Genomic DNA, 13,852 nt, shown 5'->3' on the forward strand with positions numbered 1-13,852 from the left:
CAAGGGAACAGGACAGGAAGGAAACGACCTTAGCTGTGGTCCATTTGTAGAGCCCCTACCGGAACTCGGGCACTTTGGGGTTCCCACACGTCTCCCCCAAGTCTCTCAAATCCCTCGGTCCTTGAAGTGGAAACTCCTGTCCTTAGAAGTTAGAGGGGACCAGCTTCTGGGGCGCCTGGGTGGCTCAGTCGGTTAAGCCTCTGGCTCTTGATATCGGCTCAGGTCATGATCTCACGGTTTGTGAGATCAAGCCCCGCGCTGGGCTCTGTGCTAACAGTGTGGAGCCCACTTGGGATTCTGTCTTCACCTCTCTCTGCCCCTCCCCCTGCTCACATGCTCTCTCACTCTCAAAATACATAAACATTAAAAAAACAAAAAAAGGGATCAGCTTTTGTCTCCAGTCTTCACAGTGGACACAGGGTGGTGGAGACGGTGCCCGTTTTAACACTGTCTGCGCTGGGGCACCTGGGTGGCTCAGTCGGTTAAGCGTCCGACTTCGGCTCAGGTCACGATCTCACTGTCCGTGAGTTCAAGCCCCGCGTCGGGCTCTGGGCTGACAGCTCAGAGCCTGGAGCCTGTTTCAGATTCTGTGTCTCCCTCTCTCTCTGACCCTCCCCCGTTCATGCTCTGTCTCTCCCTGTTTCAAAAATAAATAAAACATTAAAAAAAACAAAAAAACAACAAAAAAAACACTGTCTGCGCTTGGATGTGCTTCGGCGAATGCGCAGTACCCCGGGGTGGAAACATCTGACAACCAGCTCCCCTCTGTCCTACGAGAAAGGGCCGTGCCCCACCCCGACCACATCAGGTGCGGTCATGCCCAGGCCAACCCTCTACGACTCAGTCCTTCCCGTAGCTTAAGGCTTCACCCCTCCTTTGCATGGGCAGAACTCTGACCGTCTGCATTCTCAAGGATAGGACATAGGAGACTCAGGATGGAAGGCTGTATCCTAGTTTTTAGCTGGAGCCGGGGACAATGGAAGTCAGTATTAGCAGAGGGATCCAGCCCCTTCAGCAGGAAGCTGCATAAGGGGAAAGAGCTCAAAAGAAAACAGCATTTAGGCCGGGACGCCAGAGTTCCTCGGTAACACCATTAACCTTTGGTTTGTAATGTTCTTTGGTCCTTGGGCGTGGACGGGCATTAGCACTCGCCGCCACGGAAAACAAAGCTTCGCCCTCCCTCGCCACGAGCCAAAAGCAGGGGATGCTGGCTTTTTAACTGACCAGTGATTCAAATGGAGGACATTAGCCCAATTAACATAATGGACTGTATAATGCACAGGCTGGCGGCTCACTAACTGTGGACAGGCTCTCTGTCCTTTTCTGAGATAAAAAAATAATCTAGTACATTTAGCTTGTAACACCGTGTGTCTGGCTGGACTGATGGGTTCCGAAGGCTCCAGCCTGAAGCCCTGAGACGGACGCCCCTCACTCGTGCTTCGCAGAGCCTCGATGCTCTCCACGAACGCTCTTTTCAGGCAGTTCTGAAGCTGGTCCTTCATTTCGTCCCTCTGCCCCCACACCGGGCGGTGGGAGAGACTCTGTCCTGCTCAGTGTTGCATCCCCAGCACCGTGCACGGTCCCCAATGTCCAGGAGGCCGTCATTCCCAATGCAGAACCTCCCTGCCCTCCTACAGCTGGTGGCCTCCCCCACTGCAAGGCCGGGGCTGGCGATTCTCAGGCCAGAAGCTGGACCCTCCCGTCGCCCGGTTCCCTCCTGATGGGCAGGGGCCCAGTGTTAACACGGAGCTTTCTGGTCTGGGTGGAAGAGACTGCACCCCAGACAAGGAAGCTTCCTAGAGAAACCATAAATCGTTTGCTCTCAAGGGGACAGAGGACTCAGGCTCAGAGGCCCGGTCTGGCGGGGCCGACGTGATGGTTTTCCTACTAAGGTCACCCCGGTGATGGCCACCGTGTGATGAGCAGACAGTACGTGACTCACAGCTGACTTGTGCTGAGGCAGCTGTGTAAAAAACTGCAGGCCAAAGTGTCGCCGGCCGTGTTTTCTGTTTTTTTCCGCCCCGTCCCCTCCAAACAATATTATCTAACACCGATCCTCGGGAGAGAAACCGGGAGCAAGGAAAGAAATCCGTAATTCACGACAGCTCTGGTCTGTGGGATCTAAGGAGGCGTCAGGGCAGCTGAAGACAGTTTTGAGAAATTCCACCTACTTCTTTCTCACGAAGCAAATGATGAGTCCGAGGGCAAACAGCAGCAAGGCGCCACCTCCCACGATCGCTGTGATGATGACAGTCAGGTCTGTGAGCAGAGACACGAGGGAGAGGGATGAGGAGACGCGGGGGCGTCGGGCCGACGATCAGCCGGAGGAGACAGTCTCCAGAGATGGCCGCCATCCCTTCCTTCCCCCCGCCCCCCATACACACACGCTGCTCCTCACAGTGAGAGGACCCTATTTCCCCCCTTCTCGACTCTTCTTGACTCGCCGGTTCCGGGGCCTTCTAGAGGCCTGGCAACATCTTGCACTTCCTGTCTGAGGGCAAGCCAGTCAGACGCCACAGAAGAAGTCTGACGACGCTGAGGCCACCATGTTGTGAGGAAGCCCAAGCCAGCCATGTGGAGACTCCGTGAGGAACACACACCAAGGAACCTGGCCGAAGGTGACTACTAAGGCTCCAGACATCTGTCCCCAGGTGAACCATCCCAGCCAAGAGCAGAGAAGAGCCACGCTGCCATGTCCTGTCCGAATTCCTGACCCACAGGATTGCGGGCAAGCAAAATGGTGTATCGTCTCAGCTACTAAATCTTGGGGCTGTTTGTTACACAGTGATAGGTAACTAAAACAAACTGGGGGCCCTACCAGATCCACTCCAAAGGCTACGCTGGGCCTACCCCTGGGTGTATTTACCGGGTCGCCACAGCCTGTTGAGAGAGGAGAGCAGAGGGGTGGAGGGAAAGCAGGGAGTCAAAAGTCAGCAGTGAAGGTGTTCAGGACAGGGTTGTTTCACCTACACTATTCTTTTCCTACAGTTGTATAAGAAGAAAGGAAATAAATCAGACAGGGAGACCCACGCTGAGCAGGGATTTAGCATTTCTTGCTTGTTTACCAAGAAAACGAAAGGTGAGGTTAAGAGGGAAACAGGAATAAATGGGGCATCTGGTGGGCTTGGTCAGAGGAGCGTGCAGCTCTGGATCTTGGGGTCGTGAGTTTGAGCCCCCCATTGGGTGTAGAGATGGCTTAAATAAATAAACTTAAAAAAAAAAAAAAAAGAAAGAAATAGAAGTTAATGACAGAAAATGAATGTGAGAGAGTCAGCAAACCCGGGAGCTGAGCTGAGACTATGACAGAGCTTCTCACTTGTGGTTTTTGGTTCCCCCCAGTTCTCCTGCTGCTGATCAGCCATGTGGCTTGGGCAGACACGCAGTCTCTCTGACCTCCAGAGAGGGAAGGAAGGGGCCGGGAGAAACCACCTCCACGGTCCCTTCTGGTTCCAACACTCTGTGGTGCTCGGTGACTCTCTTGGAATAAAGGCAAACGTGGCCCCATTCAGTGGCCGTGCCGCACATGCGTTTCCTCGCTGGGAACCCTTCAGCGGATTCTGCAACTCTGAGCACGAGACCTGCCCCCAGGGGCCTTTTCCAGGGCTTCACCGGACTTGGAAAAAAATGCCAACACCAAACATCTGTGTCGCACTTTCCAGGTCCCCGCATGTGAATCCCCAGCGTGAAATTCCCGCTGATATTTCTCTGAGGTAGTTATTACCATCCACCCTCTACAGACCAGGAAGGTTAGGGGAGTGAAGAAACTTCCCCAGTTGTCAGAGAGAGATTAATGGTAAATGACCGTGACAGACGGACAATAAAAACGTACTAGTTCTCCCCACTCCCTGAACCATATCTTTTACTATGTGACCCTTGCGGCTCCTCCCACCGAGAAGTGGAGTCGTTTGGTCCACCCCTTGACTTTGGGCAGGGCAAAAGAATTCCAGGAGGGATGGTGTATGAGTTCCTAACCCAAGCATCGAGAGACCTTGTAGGCTTCCCCCAGACTCTCTTGGATCTCTCTGCTTCTGCCATGAGAACAAGGCCCAGGCTGGAGTGAAAGGGACAGTGGGGAGGAGAGCCAAGGAACCTAAGTGTCCTAGCTAATTGCGGCTGGGCCCCAGACTTGTGAGAGTGTGCGGCCAAGCTCGGCAAAGTCCTCTAGCTCCGTGCAGCTGCCCACGGGTGCATGAGTGAGTGAACCCGGATAAACCCAGCTCAGACCAGAACCGCCCAGCCAACGCGTGAGCAATAACAAACGGCTGTTTTTAAGCCGCTGAGTGCCGGGGCCGTTTGTTACGCAGCACTGCTGATGCAAAAGCTGACAGAGACATGGACAGCCAGCACTCAAATCCCTGTCTTCTGACTCCCTCCCAGGCTTGCCCCCCAGGCTTCGGCCGCCCATTTGCCGTCCACCGCCACCCGCACAAGACCTTGCAGGCCCTTACCCATAGTCCTTGGGGTAAGCAACACCCAGAAGAACAGGTCCAGCTGCTTGCCACTCACGGGGCTGCAGTTGGAGATGTTGACCCAGAAGCTGTGGTGGTGGAAGCTTGGCTTGGGGAGGACCTCGTCCTCCAGGCTGAAGATCTCCTCGGCCTTGGTCCGCTGCTCCTGGATGATCATGAATGCACGCCCCGTCTGGCAGACCACGCCGGTCCGCTCCTTGAGGAAGGTCAGGCAGGCCACCTGGCCACTGGGCACACTGATGTTCCAGGACACTGAGGTGAGCGAAGGCAGGCCCCGGTCCCAGTTAGGGCTCCTCAGGTAGACCTTGCTTTTTGTGTCTGGGGTCACCGTGAAAACGCCTTCCTCTGCAGGAAAGGGGAGAGAATCCACATAGATGTGTCACTGAACCCAAACAGAGGGGAAAACGACAGAGGAGAGGACATTCAAGTGCCTGGACTAGCGTTGTCCAACAGAGCTTTCTGCGGTGACGTTAAAGTTTCTCACAGGCTCACCTCATTTTGCTACCTTTTGCGGATCCTGCGCTTTTTACAGATTGAAGGTCTATGGCAGCACTGCGCCCAGCAAGTCTGTGGCGCCATTTTTTCACCAACAGCAAGTCTGTGGTGCCATTTTTTTACCAACAGCAAGTCTGTGGCGCCATTTTTTACCAACAGCATGTCTGTGGCGCCATTTTTTTACCAACAGCAAGTCTGTGGCGCCATTTTTTTACCAACAGCAAGTCTGTGGCGCCATTTTTTACCAACAGCATGTCTGTGGCGCCATTTTTTTACCAACAGCAAGTCTGTGCGCCATTTTTTACCAACAGCATGTCTGTGGCGCCATTTTTTTACCAACAGCAAGTCTGTGGCACCATTTTTTACCAACAGCATGTCTGTGGCGCCATTTTTTTTACCAACAGCAAGTCTGTGGCGCCATTTTTTTACCAACAGCATGTCTGTGGCGCCATTTTTTTACCAACAGCATGTCTGTGGCGCCATTTTTTTACCAACAGCAAGTCTGTGGCGCCATTTTTCCAACAGTATGTGCTCACTCTGTGTCTCTGGGTCACATTTTGGTGACTCCCGCGACGTTTCAAACTTTTTCATTATTGTGTTTGTTACGGCGATCTTGTGATCAGCGATTACAACTTGCGGGAAGCTCAGACGATGGTTAGCATTTTTTTAAATGTTTTTTTTAATGTTTATTTACATTTGAAAGAGATAGAGACAGAGTGCGAGCTGGGGAGGGGCAGAGAGAGAGGGAGACACAGAATCTGAGGCAGGCTCCAGGCTCTGAGCTGTCAGCACAGAGCCGGACACGGAGCTCGAACTCACGAACTGTGAGATCGTGACCTGAGCCGAAGTCGGGCGCTTAACCGAGTAAGCCACCCAGGCGCCCCAATGCTTAGCATTTTTTAAGCAATAACTTTTTTTTTTTTTTTTGCTTACAAAAATCTTATGTTTATTTATCTTATACTACAGTATGGTGTAAATATAACTTTTACATGCGCTGGGAAACCAAACTCATTTCACTTGCTTTATTGCAGTAGACTGGAACGGAACCTACAATATTTCCTGGGTGCCTCCATCTGTACCATCCGGGGGCAGAGCCACAGCCATGTGCGTTGTGGATGGCCTGAAAAGTGCTTGATGTGACAGGAACTACATTTTTAATTTTGTTATTAATTTAAATATAAATTGCCACACGTGGCCAGCGAGCATTGATCAGCACAAGGTTAGAGTCTCAGGTCAGGTGCTCAGATCTCGAACAAAACCAACCAACCAACCAACGAACCAAACAAACAAAAAAAGAGGCTCATTTGCCAAACCGCTGGTTCTCTCTAAAAGTTTCCTTTCAGAAACGCCCTCCAGCTAGCTAACGTCCACCCGATGCGCTGCTCCCAGCGTGACTGGTCAACAGCGATTTCTGTTTCAGAGACGAAAACGCTTCAGGTTCTGGGGCGCCTGGGTGGTTAAGCGTCCAACTTTGGCTCAGGTCGCGATATCATGGTTCGAGCCCCACGTCGGTCTCTGTGCTGACAGCTCAGAGCCCGGAGCCTGCTTGGGATTCTGTGTCTCCCTCGCTCTCTCCCCCTCCCTCGCCTGTGCACTCTCTGTCTCTCTCAAAAATAAATAAATAAACATTAAAAGAAAAACCCACTTGGGGTTCTGGGAAGAATGGGAGAATTGCAAAGCTGAAGAGCCTCCGACACATTAACTGGATTCGTTCTTGGCCTTCAAGTGAGATAAAACCCCAGCATTCACACTGCACGGAGTATGTCTTGTTTTCAAAGAGCCCCCAGAAGGGGTTTCTCGGGTAGCCTTGGAGAGATCTGGCAGCCTGGGCTGACCTTAATCTTTTTTTTTTTTTTTTTTTAATTTTTAAAAAGATTTATTTATTTTTTGAGACAGAAAGATGGAGAAAGAGAGAGAGAGAGAGTGCACAAAAGTGGGGGAGGGGCAGAGAGAGAGGGAGACACAGAATCTGAAACAGGCCGGATCCGGGCTCTGAGCTGTCAGCACAGAGCCCAATGCGGGGCTCGAACTTGCAGACCAGGACCTGAGCCAAAGTCGGATGCTTAGCCAACTTTGGATAAGCCACTTAAGCCACTCAGGGGCCCTAAGGCTGACCTTAATCTTATGGCCAAAGACTCTTCTCCCTCCCCACTCAGGCCTCTGGGAACAAAGTACGAAGTGAACTTCAGATAAAAGTCTTGGTTGGGGGGCCCGAGTGGTTCAGTTGGTTAAGTGTCCATCTGCCTCTTGATCTTGGCTCAGGTCGTGATCTCAAGGTTCATGAGATTGAGCCTTCCAAGTGCAGAGCCTGCTTGGGATTCTCTCCCTTTCTCTCTGCCTCTCCCCTGCCTGCACTCTCTCCCTCTCTCTCTCAAAATAAATAAACTTTCAGACTTGAACCTGATGATTTGTTCTTCTCCTCGCCACCCATCACCTCCCACTGTCAGAGACTTATTTCTACCTCCCGGAATTTTCCACACGAAGCTAACGGCAGAGTCAGGAGGAGGGCTCCCCAGTCTGTCACATTTCTTGCGCCAGGACCTGGCCACTCAGCTGCCCCTTCCCTTCGAGTTGACAACTTAATGAAGGCGATCGCCCACCCAACAGAAGAGGGATGCCCAGACAAGCAAGGGGCAGGGAGATGGGGACACAGAGGGAGACGTCCTCACCTTTGAAGTAGGGGATAAAGGACACGGTCAGGCCCTGCCTGGAGGCCTCTTGTTGGAAGCTGGGGGCGAAGGTGCGGAGGGTCACGGAGACGTTCTGCTTCACCTGGATCTGCTGGATGGAGCCTCCGGGGCAGAAGGAGCCGAAGTAGAGGTCCTGGCCGGGGACCGTGCTGGCCACCAGGTAGCTGTAGCTGGTGTTGCAGACCTTCTCGGGCGTGTGTTGCTGCAGCTTCTGGGCTGGCACCAATGCCAGGCTGAGCCTGTCCTTGGGTACCAGCAGTTTCCAGGAGAAGTCGTGCAGTTGCACGGGCAGCTGGAGGATGTCCCTGGGCACCTGGAGGGAGTAGGGCCTCCTGGGGCAGTACCGGTGGTCCATGCAGCCTGGAAGAGAAGAGCTCGTGGCACCAGGCGGGGAGGAGACCAGCAGGTGCATCCTGCCCTGCCCTCAAGGCCGCCCAGGCTCTCTTGCTCTTCCCTTTGGTCTCTCCTCTCGTGCTCTGTCCTCCACTCCCGGCTCCCTGATGCTCCTGTTCCAGCTGCCCCGCTCGCCCCCTCACATTCTTTTTAACATTTTTTTCAATGTTTATTTTTGAGAGAGAGAGTAGGGGAGGGGCAGAGAGAGAAGGAGACACAGAATCCGAAGCGGGCTCCAGGCTCTGAGCTGTCGCCACAGAGCCCGACGTGGGGCTTGAACTCGTGAGCCACGAGATCATGACCCGAGCTGAAGTTGGACGCTTAACCGACTGAGCCACCCAGGCGCCCCAGAGTCTTACTCTTCCCTAAACCGGCAGACCCACTTCTGGGGAGTATTTGGGGCGGAAACGTTCTGTTCTTGTTTGCCAGCGTCTCTTTTGTGGATCTGAGTCTCAGATGCTAAGTATGGGCAGGGCATATAGGTTCTCCCTCCACCCAGACCTTCGTCCCAGCGTCCATGACCGTGGGCAGGTAGTTTTGTGCAGTGGTCAGAGCAGGGCTGGAACTGGGGAGACGTTAGCCCGCGTCCCAGCTCGGCCGCCTCCTAGTGGGCAGGCTGCTTTGCGCCCTGTGGCCTCGGCTGCTGCATCTGCGGAAACTCGGAGAGAATCCACGTCGAAGGTCATGGTGGCCCAGCAGGGGGAGGGGACTATGTGTTTCGCTGCCCTCCAACCGTCAAACATTTATTAGGTGACTAATACGTGTGCCGCACCACCAGGGGCTCAAGGGACCGAAACAACGGAATAAGCCACAGTTCTTGACCTCCAGACGCTCGGTCTCACGCCAGGGGTGCTAAGTGCGCAGTGAGTGTGGAGGTGGGGACATGGGGATGGGAGAGGCTGGGGAAGGCTACACAGACGAGAGGATCTCACGAGGGATTCTGGAAGGCTGGGCAGAGGAGACAAGCAGGGACGTGGGGACGTAGTGTCCTTCTGAAGGACACCGATGCAGCAGAGGCTCTGGTCCGAGAGGGGCACATCTCTACCTCTCCTGGTCGCCCCTGCCTATTCTGTACTGCAGGGGACATTTCTGATCAGACTGTCTATAGCCTACCCAGTGGACCCCATGGAGAAGATGGGGAGGGGCAGGGAGAGCCACCCACGGCCCCAGAGGAGCGCCAGCCAAGGGGACGTACTTATGGTCTTCTCGGCGTTCGCCCACAGGCGAGTCAGGTCATCACAAAGGAAGGAGATCTTGTGCTTGGAGCCGGAGGTCAGGGTGAGGTTGGTGCTACAGGTCCGAGACTCCAGACACACGAAGCAGCCGGGGACAAACTTGCGGCTGAACTTGACGGGCCGCGGCTCGATGGTGAGCGACATGGCTTGCTCGTTGCTCAAGTCGACCACGTAGATTTTATCTGAAACCGCAAAGAGAAAACAGGTCTGAGGCACGGGTCAGCGGCCACCCGGCGGACAGGGCAAAAATTAGCACCAAACCTCTCCTGGCTGGGAAGCATTGGAAACACATTTTCTTAGTAAGAGAATACACAAAGGGGCGCCTGGGTGGCTCAGCCGGTCAAGCGTCTGGCTTCGGCTCAGGTCATGATCTCGTGGTTCAGGAGTCTGAGCCCCACGTCGGACTCCACGCTGCTGGTGTGGAGCCTGCTTGGGATTCTCTCTCCCTCTCTCTCTGCCACCCCCCCCCCCATTTTGTGCTCTCTCTCTCTCCAAATAAATAAAATAAACTTAAAAAAAAAAAAGAGAGAGAGAGAGAACATACAAGAACTCTAGGAGAAACTGAAAAAGAAAAATAATGGACTGAGTTTCTACCACTGCTTAACTGCTGTTACTACTTCAAGTTCATCTTGGTCCTGGGTCACACGCACGCGTACGAACGTTTTCACCTACGGAAAAGTATAGTATACATAAAATTGTATACTCGGCTTTTCCTTTATTACTTTACACGGCTTTGATTATGTTTCCAGGTAGTTTTCATATTCACGAATCTTTGAAAATATTCGGTCATTTAGTGGCTGCTTGATAATGAACAAGTGATATTCACCATCATTTATTTAAATATTTTCCTGCGTAAATATTCTCTTTTTTTTTTTTAAGTTTATTTATTTTGAGAGAGAGAGAGGAGGGAGAAGGGCAGAGAGAGAGAGGGAGAGAGAGAATCCCAGGCAAGCCCCGCCCTGTCAGTGCAAAGCCCGATGGGGGGGCTCGGACCCACGAACTGTGAGATCATGACCTGAGCGGAAATGCTTAACTGAGCCACCCAGGCGCCCCTCCTGTATAAACATTCTCATGTGTAGTAATTAGCAGCAGTGTGCCATTAGTTCAGGGATAGAAGATTAATAGATATAATATTTCTTCATAGATATTATCATTATTCATAGATGTTATACCCGTTGATATTATAATGTGGTCTCTGATAAATGCTATTAGTTCCAACAAGTGAGCAAAAGATGAACCACTCCTGGCTGGGCCAGGAGAACAGTGTCTCCCATTAGTAAAAGAATCAAATTAGACTGGTACTTCAAAGCAAAGAGAATATCCTTATAGATGTGGAGCAAACACAAATTATAAAAGAAAAAAAAGAAACGTTTAGGGGCGCCTGGGTGGCTCAGTCGGTTAAGCGCCTAGCTTCCGAGATCTCACGGCTTGTGAGTCGGAGCCCTGCATCGGGTGCCGAGCTGCCTGCTTGGGAGTCTCTCTCTCTGCGCCCTGCCCCCCTTTCTCTCTCTCGGAATAAATAATAAATAAACTTAAAAAAAGGCAGCACATCAATCTTTTATTCAAGCTCCCTGTGTTCAGCTTAGCACCTCCCTATTCATGCAAATAGGATCTCTGGTTCAAAACCTTCCCTTTACCAGGGAAGAAATTCCTCTCTTCTGTTGGTCTGGGGCTGGAGTGGCTACTCCAGCTTTTAGCCCTAGTTCTGGAGGTAACTTGCTGCCAACTCCTGGGCCTTTGAAAGTTTCTTCTGGAAGTTTCCCCACTGTGGGATTAGATTCTGCACTTTCGGGTCTGCTGAATCAGTTACCCGTCTACGTCCCACTTTGGGAAATGTGAGCATATTGTTTCCTTTCCATTTGTCATTTCCCTTGGGATTTATGCTTTTAGAAATGTTTTAAATGCCATGACAGGGTGGCTGAAGAAGGAAGCGAATCTCTCTTTAATGGGAAGTCCTCATTTTCCAATTGCTTGCCTGTTCTTCCCGTCGGGAGAGTGAACTTCATAGATCTCCATGACCCGCATATCTGGCACATGGCAGAGAGTCCCTGACGTGTTAGGTTAAGCCTCATGATATCCTTGAGAGGGAGTGTGTCGGTCAGCTTGGGCTATGTTATATTGCAGTAACAAGTGGTCCCAAAATCCAAAGGGTTAGAATACCAAAGATTTATTCTGCATTCAATGTATACATCCATCGTGAGTTGGCTGCAGTTCTGATGCCTGTCTTTTATTATTTTTTAAGTTTACTTATTTATTTATTTATTTAGAGAGCCCGTGTGGGGGAGGGGCAGAGAGAGAGGGTGAGAGAGAATCCCAAGCAGGCTCTGCGCTGCCAGCTCGGGGCTCTATGCGGAGATCCACCTCATGAACCGTGAAATCATGACTCGAGCTGAAACCAAGTGTCAGAGGCTTAACCAACTGAGCCACCCAGGCACCCCTCTGGGGCATGTCTTTTTAATTCTGAGATCCAGGCTGAAGGAGAGCCCTCTGCGACAGCCCGGTCTTATGACGGTGTTTGAAAGGTGAACCACAGGACATGTGCTGAAGCTTCTGCTTGGAAGTGGTACCCGCATTTCCCCTCACATCTCATTGGTGGAAGCAAACTCACGTGGCCAAGCCTGTAGCCAATGGGGGGGACGCCTGGGTGGCTCAGTCAGTTGAGCATCAGGACTCTTGCTTTCTGCTCAGGTCACGGCCTCGGGGTTCGTGGGATTGAGCCCTGCGTCGGGCTCTGTGCTGACAGCTCAGAGCCTGGAGCCTGTTTCGGATTCTGTGTCTCCCTCTCTCTCTCTCTCTGCTCCTCCCCGATCATATTCTGTCTCTCTCTCTCTCTCCAGGCTCTGAGCTGTCAGTACAGAGCCCGACTCAGGGCTTGAACCTGTGAACCGGGAGATCATGACCTGAGCTAAAGTCGGCCACTCAGTGGGACTGAGCCACCCAGGTGCCCCTATTATCTCCATTTTATAAACTACAACTTTGAAGCTTAGAAAGGTTAAGTAATTTTCAGAGAGGCCTGGGTGACTCTGTCGGTTAAGAGTCCTTTTGGTTTCGGTCATGATCTCACAGTTCGTGGGTTCGAGGCCCATGTCGGGCTCTGTGCTGACAGCACGGAGCCTGCTTGCGATTTTCTGTCTCCCTTTTGCCCCTCCCCCACTCACCGTCTATATGTCTCTCTCGACCTAAAAATAAATAAATAAACTTAAAAAAAAAGGATTAAGGGGAGCCTGGGTGGCTCAGTGGGTTGAGCGACCGACTTCAGCTCAGGTCATGATCTCACAGTTTGTGGGTTCGAGCCCCGCATGGGGCAAAAACCCACTAACCGCGAGATCATGACCTGAGCTGAAATCAAGAATCAGACGGTTAACTGACTGAGCCACCCAGGCGCCCCTGTTATATATTCTTTTATAGATCTTTGAGCAGACTTACGGTTTTGTTTCTCTGGCCTAATTACCCTGGAGTGAAATTTCTGGGTCATAGGTAGGTAGAAGTTTGTGAGAAACTGCCAGATTGTTCTCCTAAACGATCGCACCCTCTTACCCCTCCTGCCAGCAGCGTGTGAGGCTTCCAGTGCCCCTCGTGCTCGCGGACCCTTGCTGTTGCCACAGTGGCACAGCTCCTCTTTTCTTTGAGGAAGAGACCCCCACTGTATACTGAGACACCCAGCGGTGAAGCCGAAACAGAGAGCGGGGTTTGTTGGGGAGAACAATCCTGATTCCGGGGCAAGACAGACCTTGCATCGTGGGGAGCGTCAGGAGACCCCCGGCCTCCGTGCTAACACGCTGCATGCAGCCGGTTCTCTGGTTGTGCGTATGCCTTTCATTCATTAGTCCTCTGACGCGCCTTCCTTCCACACTGAGTCTGGCTGGCTCTCAAAGTAAGTTGAGGGGTTGGGGTGCCTGGGTGGCTCGGTCAGTCGAGCGTCCGACTGCAGCTCAGGTCATGATCTCGGGGTTCACGGGTTCGAGCCCCGCATCGGGCTCTGTGCCGACAATTTGGAGCCCAGAGCCTGCTTCGGATTCGGTGTCTCCCTCGCTCTCTGCCCCTCCCCTGCTCGCGCTCTGTCTCTCTGTCTCTCGCTCTCAAAAATAAACATTCAAAGATCTTTTTTCAATGACTCGAAGGGCAGACACAGTAAATTCACGTGCTGCCTCAGGCACGTGCTCCCAGGGGGCCTCAGCTGTCAGAGCAAGAAGGACGTGGGCACCCCTCACCTCTCACAGAAGGGAGAAATGGAAATGTCACTGTTTACATTCGCAATTCTTGCCTCACCCCACCCTCACCAGGAGGAGGAGGGGTAGGTGTGACCTTGGCCAACTTACGGCTGAAAGAGACCTCCGATTTGCTCAAGGCGACATCCTGATGGAAGGCTTCCTACCGCAAGAGAATCAGCAGGTGCTTCCTCTCGGTAAAGAACGCCTGAGCTGGAGATTTGGAAAGACCCCTCCCCCTTAAGAAAAAAGACAACCTTTCACTACCTGCCACTTACGGACACCGTGGAAACCCCTGAAGGGATGAGCTTATTGACTGAAGTTTCATAAAGGCCCCTCATCATTTCTGTGGAATCTGTAGA

The 13,852-nt window shown here is 52.3% G+C and overlaps 1 protein-coding gene across 2 annotated transcripts in view; it reads right to left on the minus strand.

Annotated features, from left to right (window-relative positions):
- The window catches only part of CDCP1 (CUB domain containing protein 1), a 56,511-nt gene that overhangs the window by 3,331 nt on the left and 39,328 nt on the right, over positions 1-13,852 (minus strand). For both annotated transcript variants that reach the window (XM_060630801.3, XM_060630800.3), the window contains exons 5-8: positions 9,243-9,464; positions 7,634-8,014; positions 4,449-4,814; positions 2,172-2,259 (exon numbers count right to left, since the gene is read on the minus strand). In XM_060630801.3, the coding sequence (XP_060486784.3) occupies positions 2,172-2,259; positions 4,449-4,814; positions 7,634-8,014; positions 9,243-9,464 (1,057 nt within the window). The remainder of the gene's footprint in view (positions 1-2,171; positions 2,260-4,448; positions 4,815-7,633; positions 8,015-9,242; positions 9,465-13,852) is intronic.

This window comes from Panthera onca, chromosome A2 (assembly GCF_046562875.1).
Source record: "Panthera onca isolate mPanOnc1 chromosome A2, mPanOnc1 haplotype 2, whole genome shotgun sequence".
Taxonomy (NCBI): domain Eukaryota; kingdom Metazoa; phylum Chordata; class Mammalia; order Carnivora; family Felidae; genus Panthera; species Panthera onca.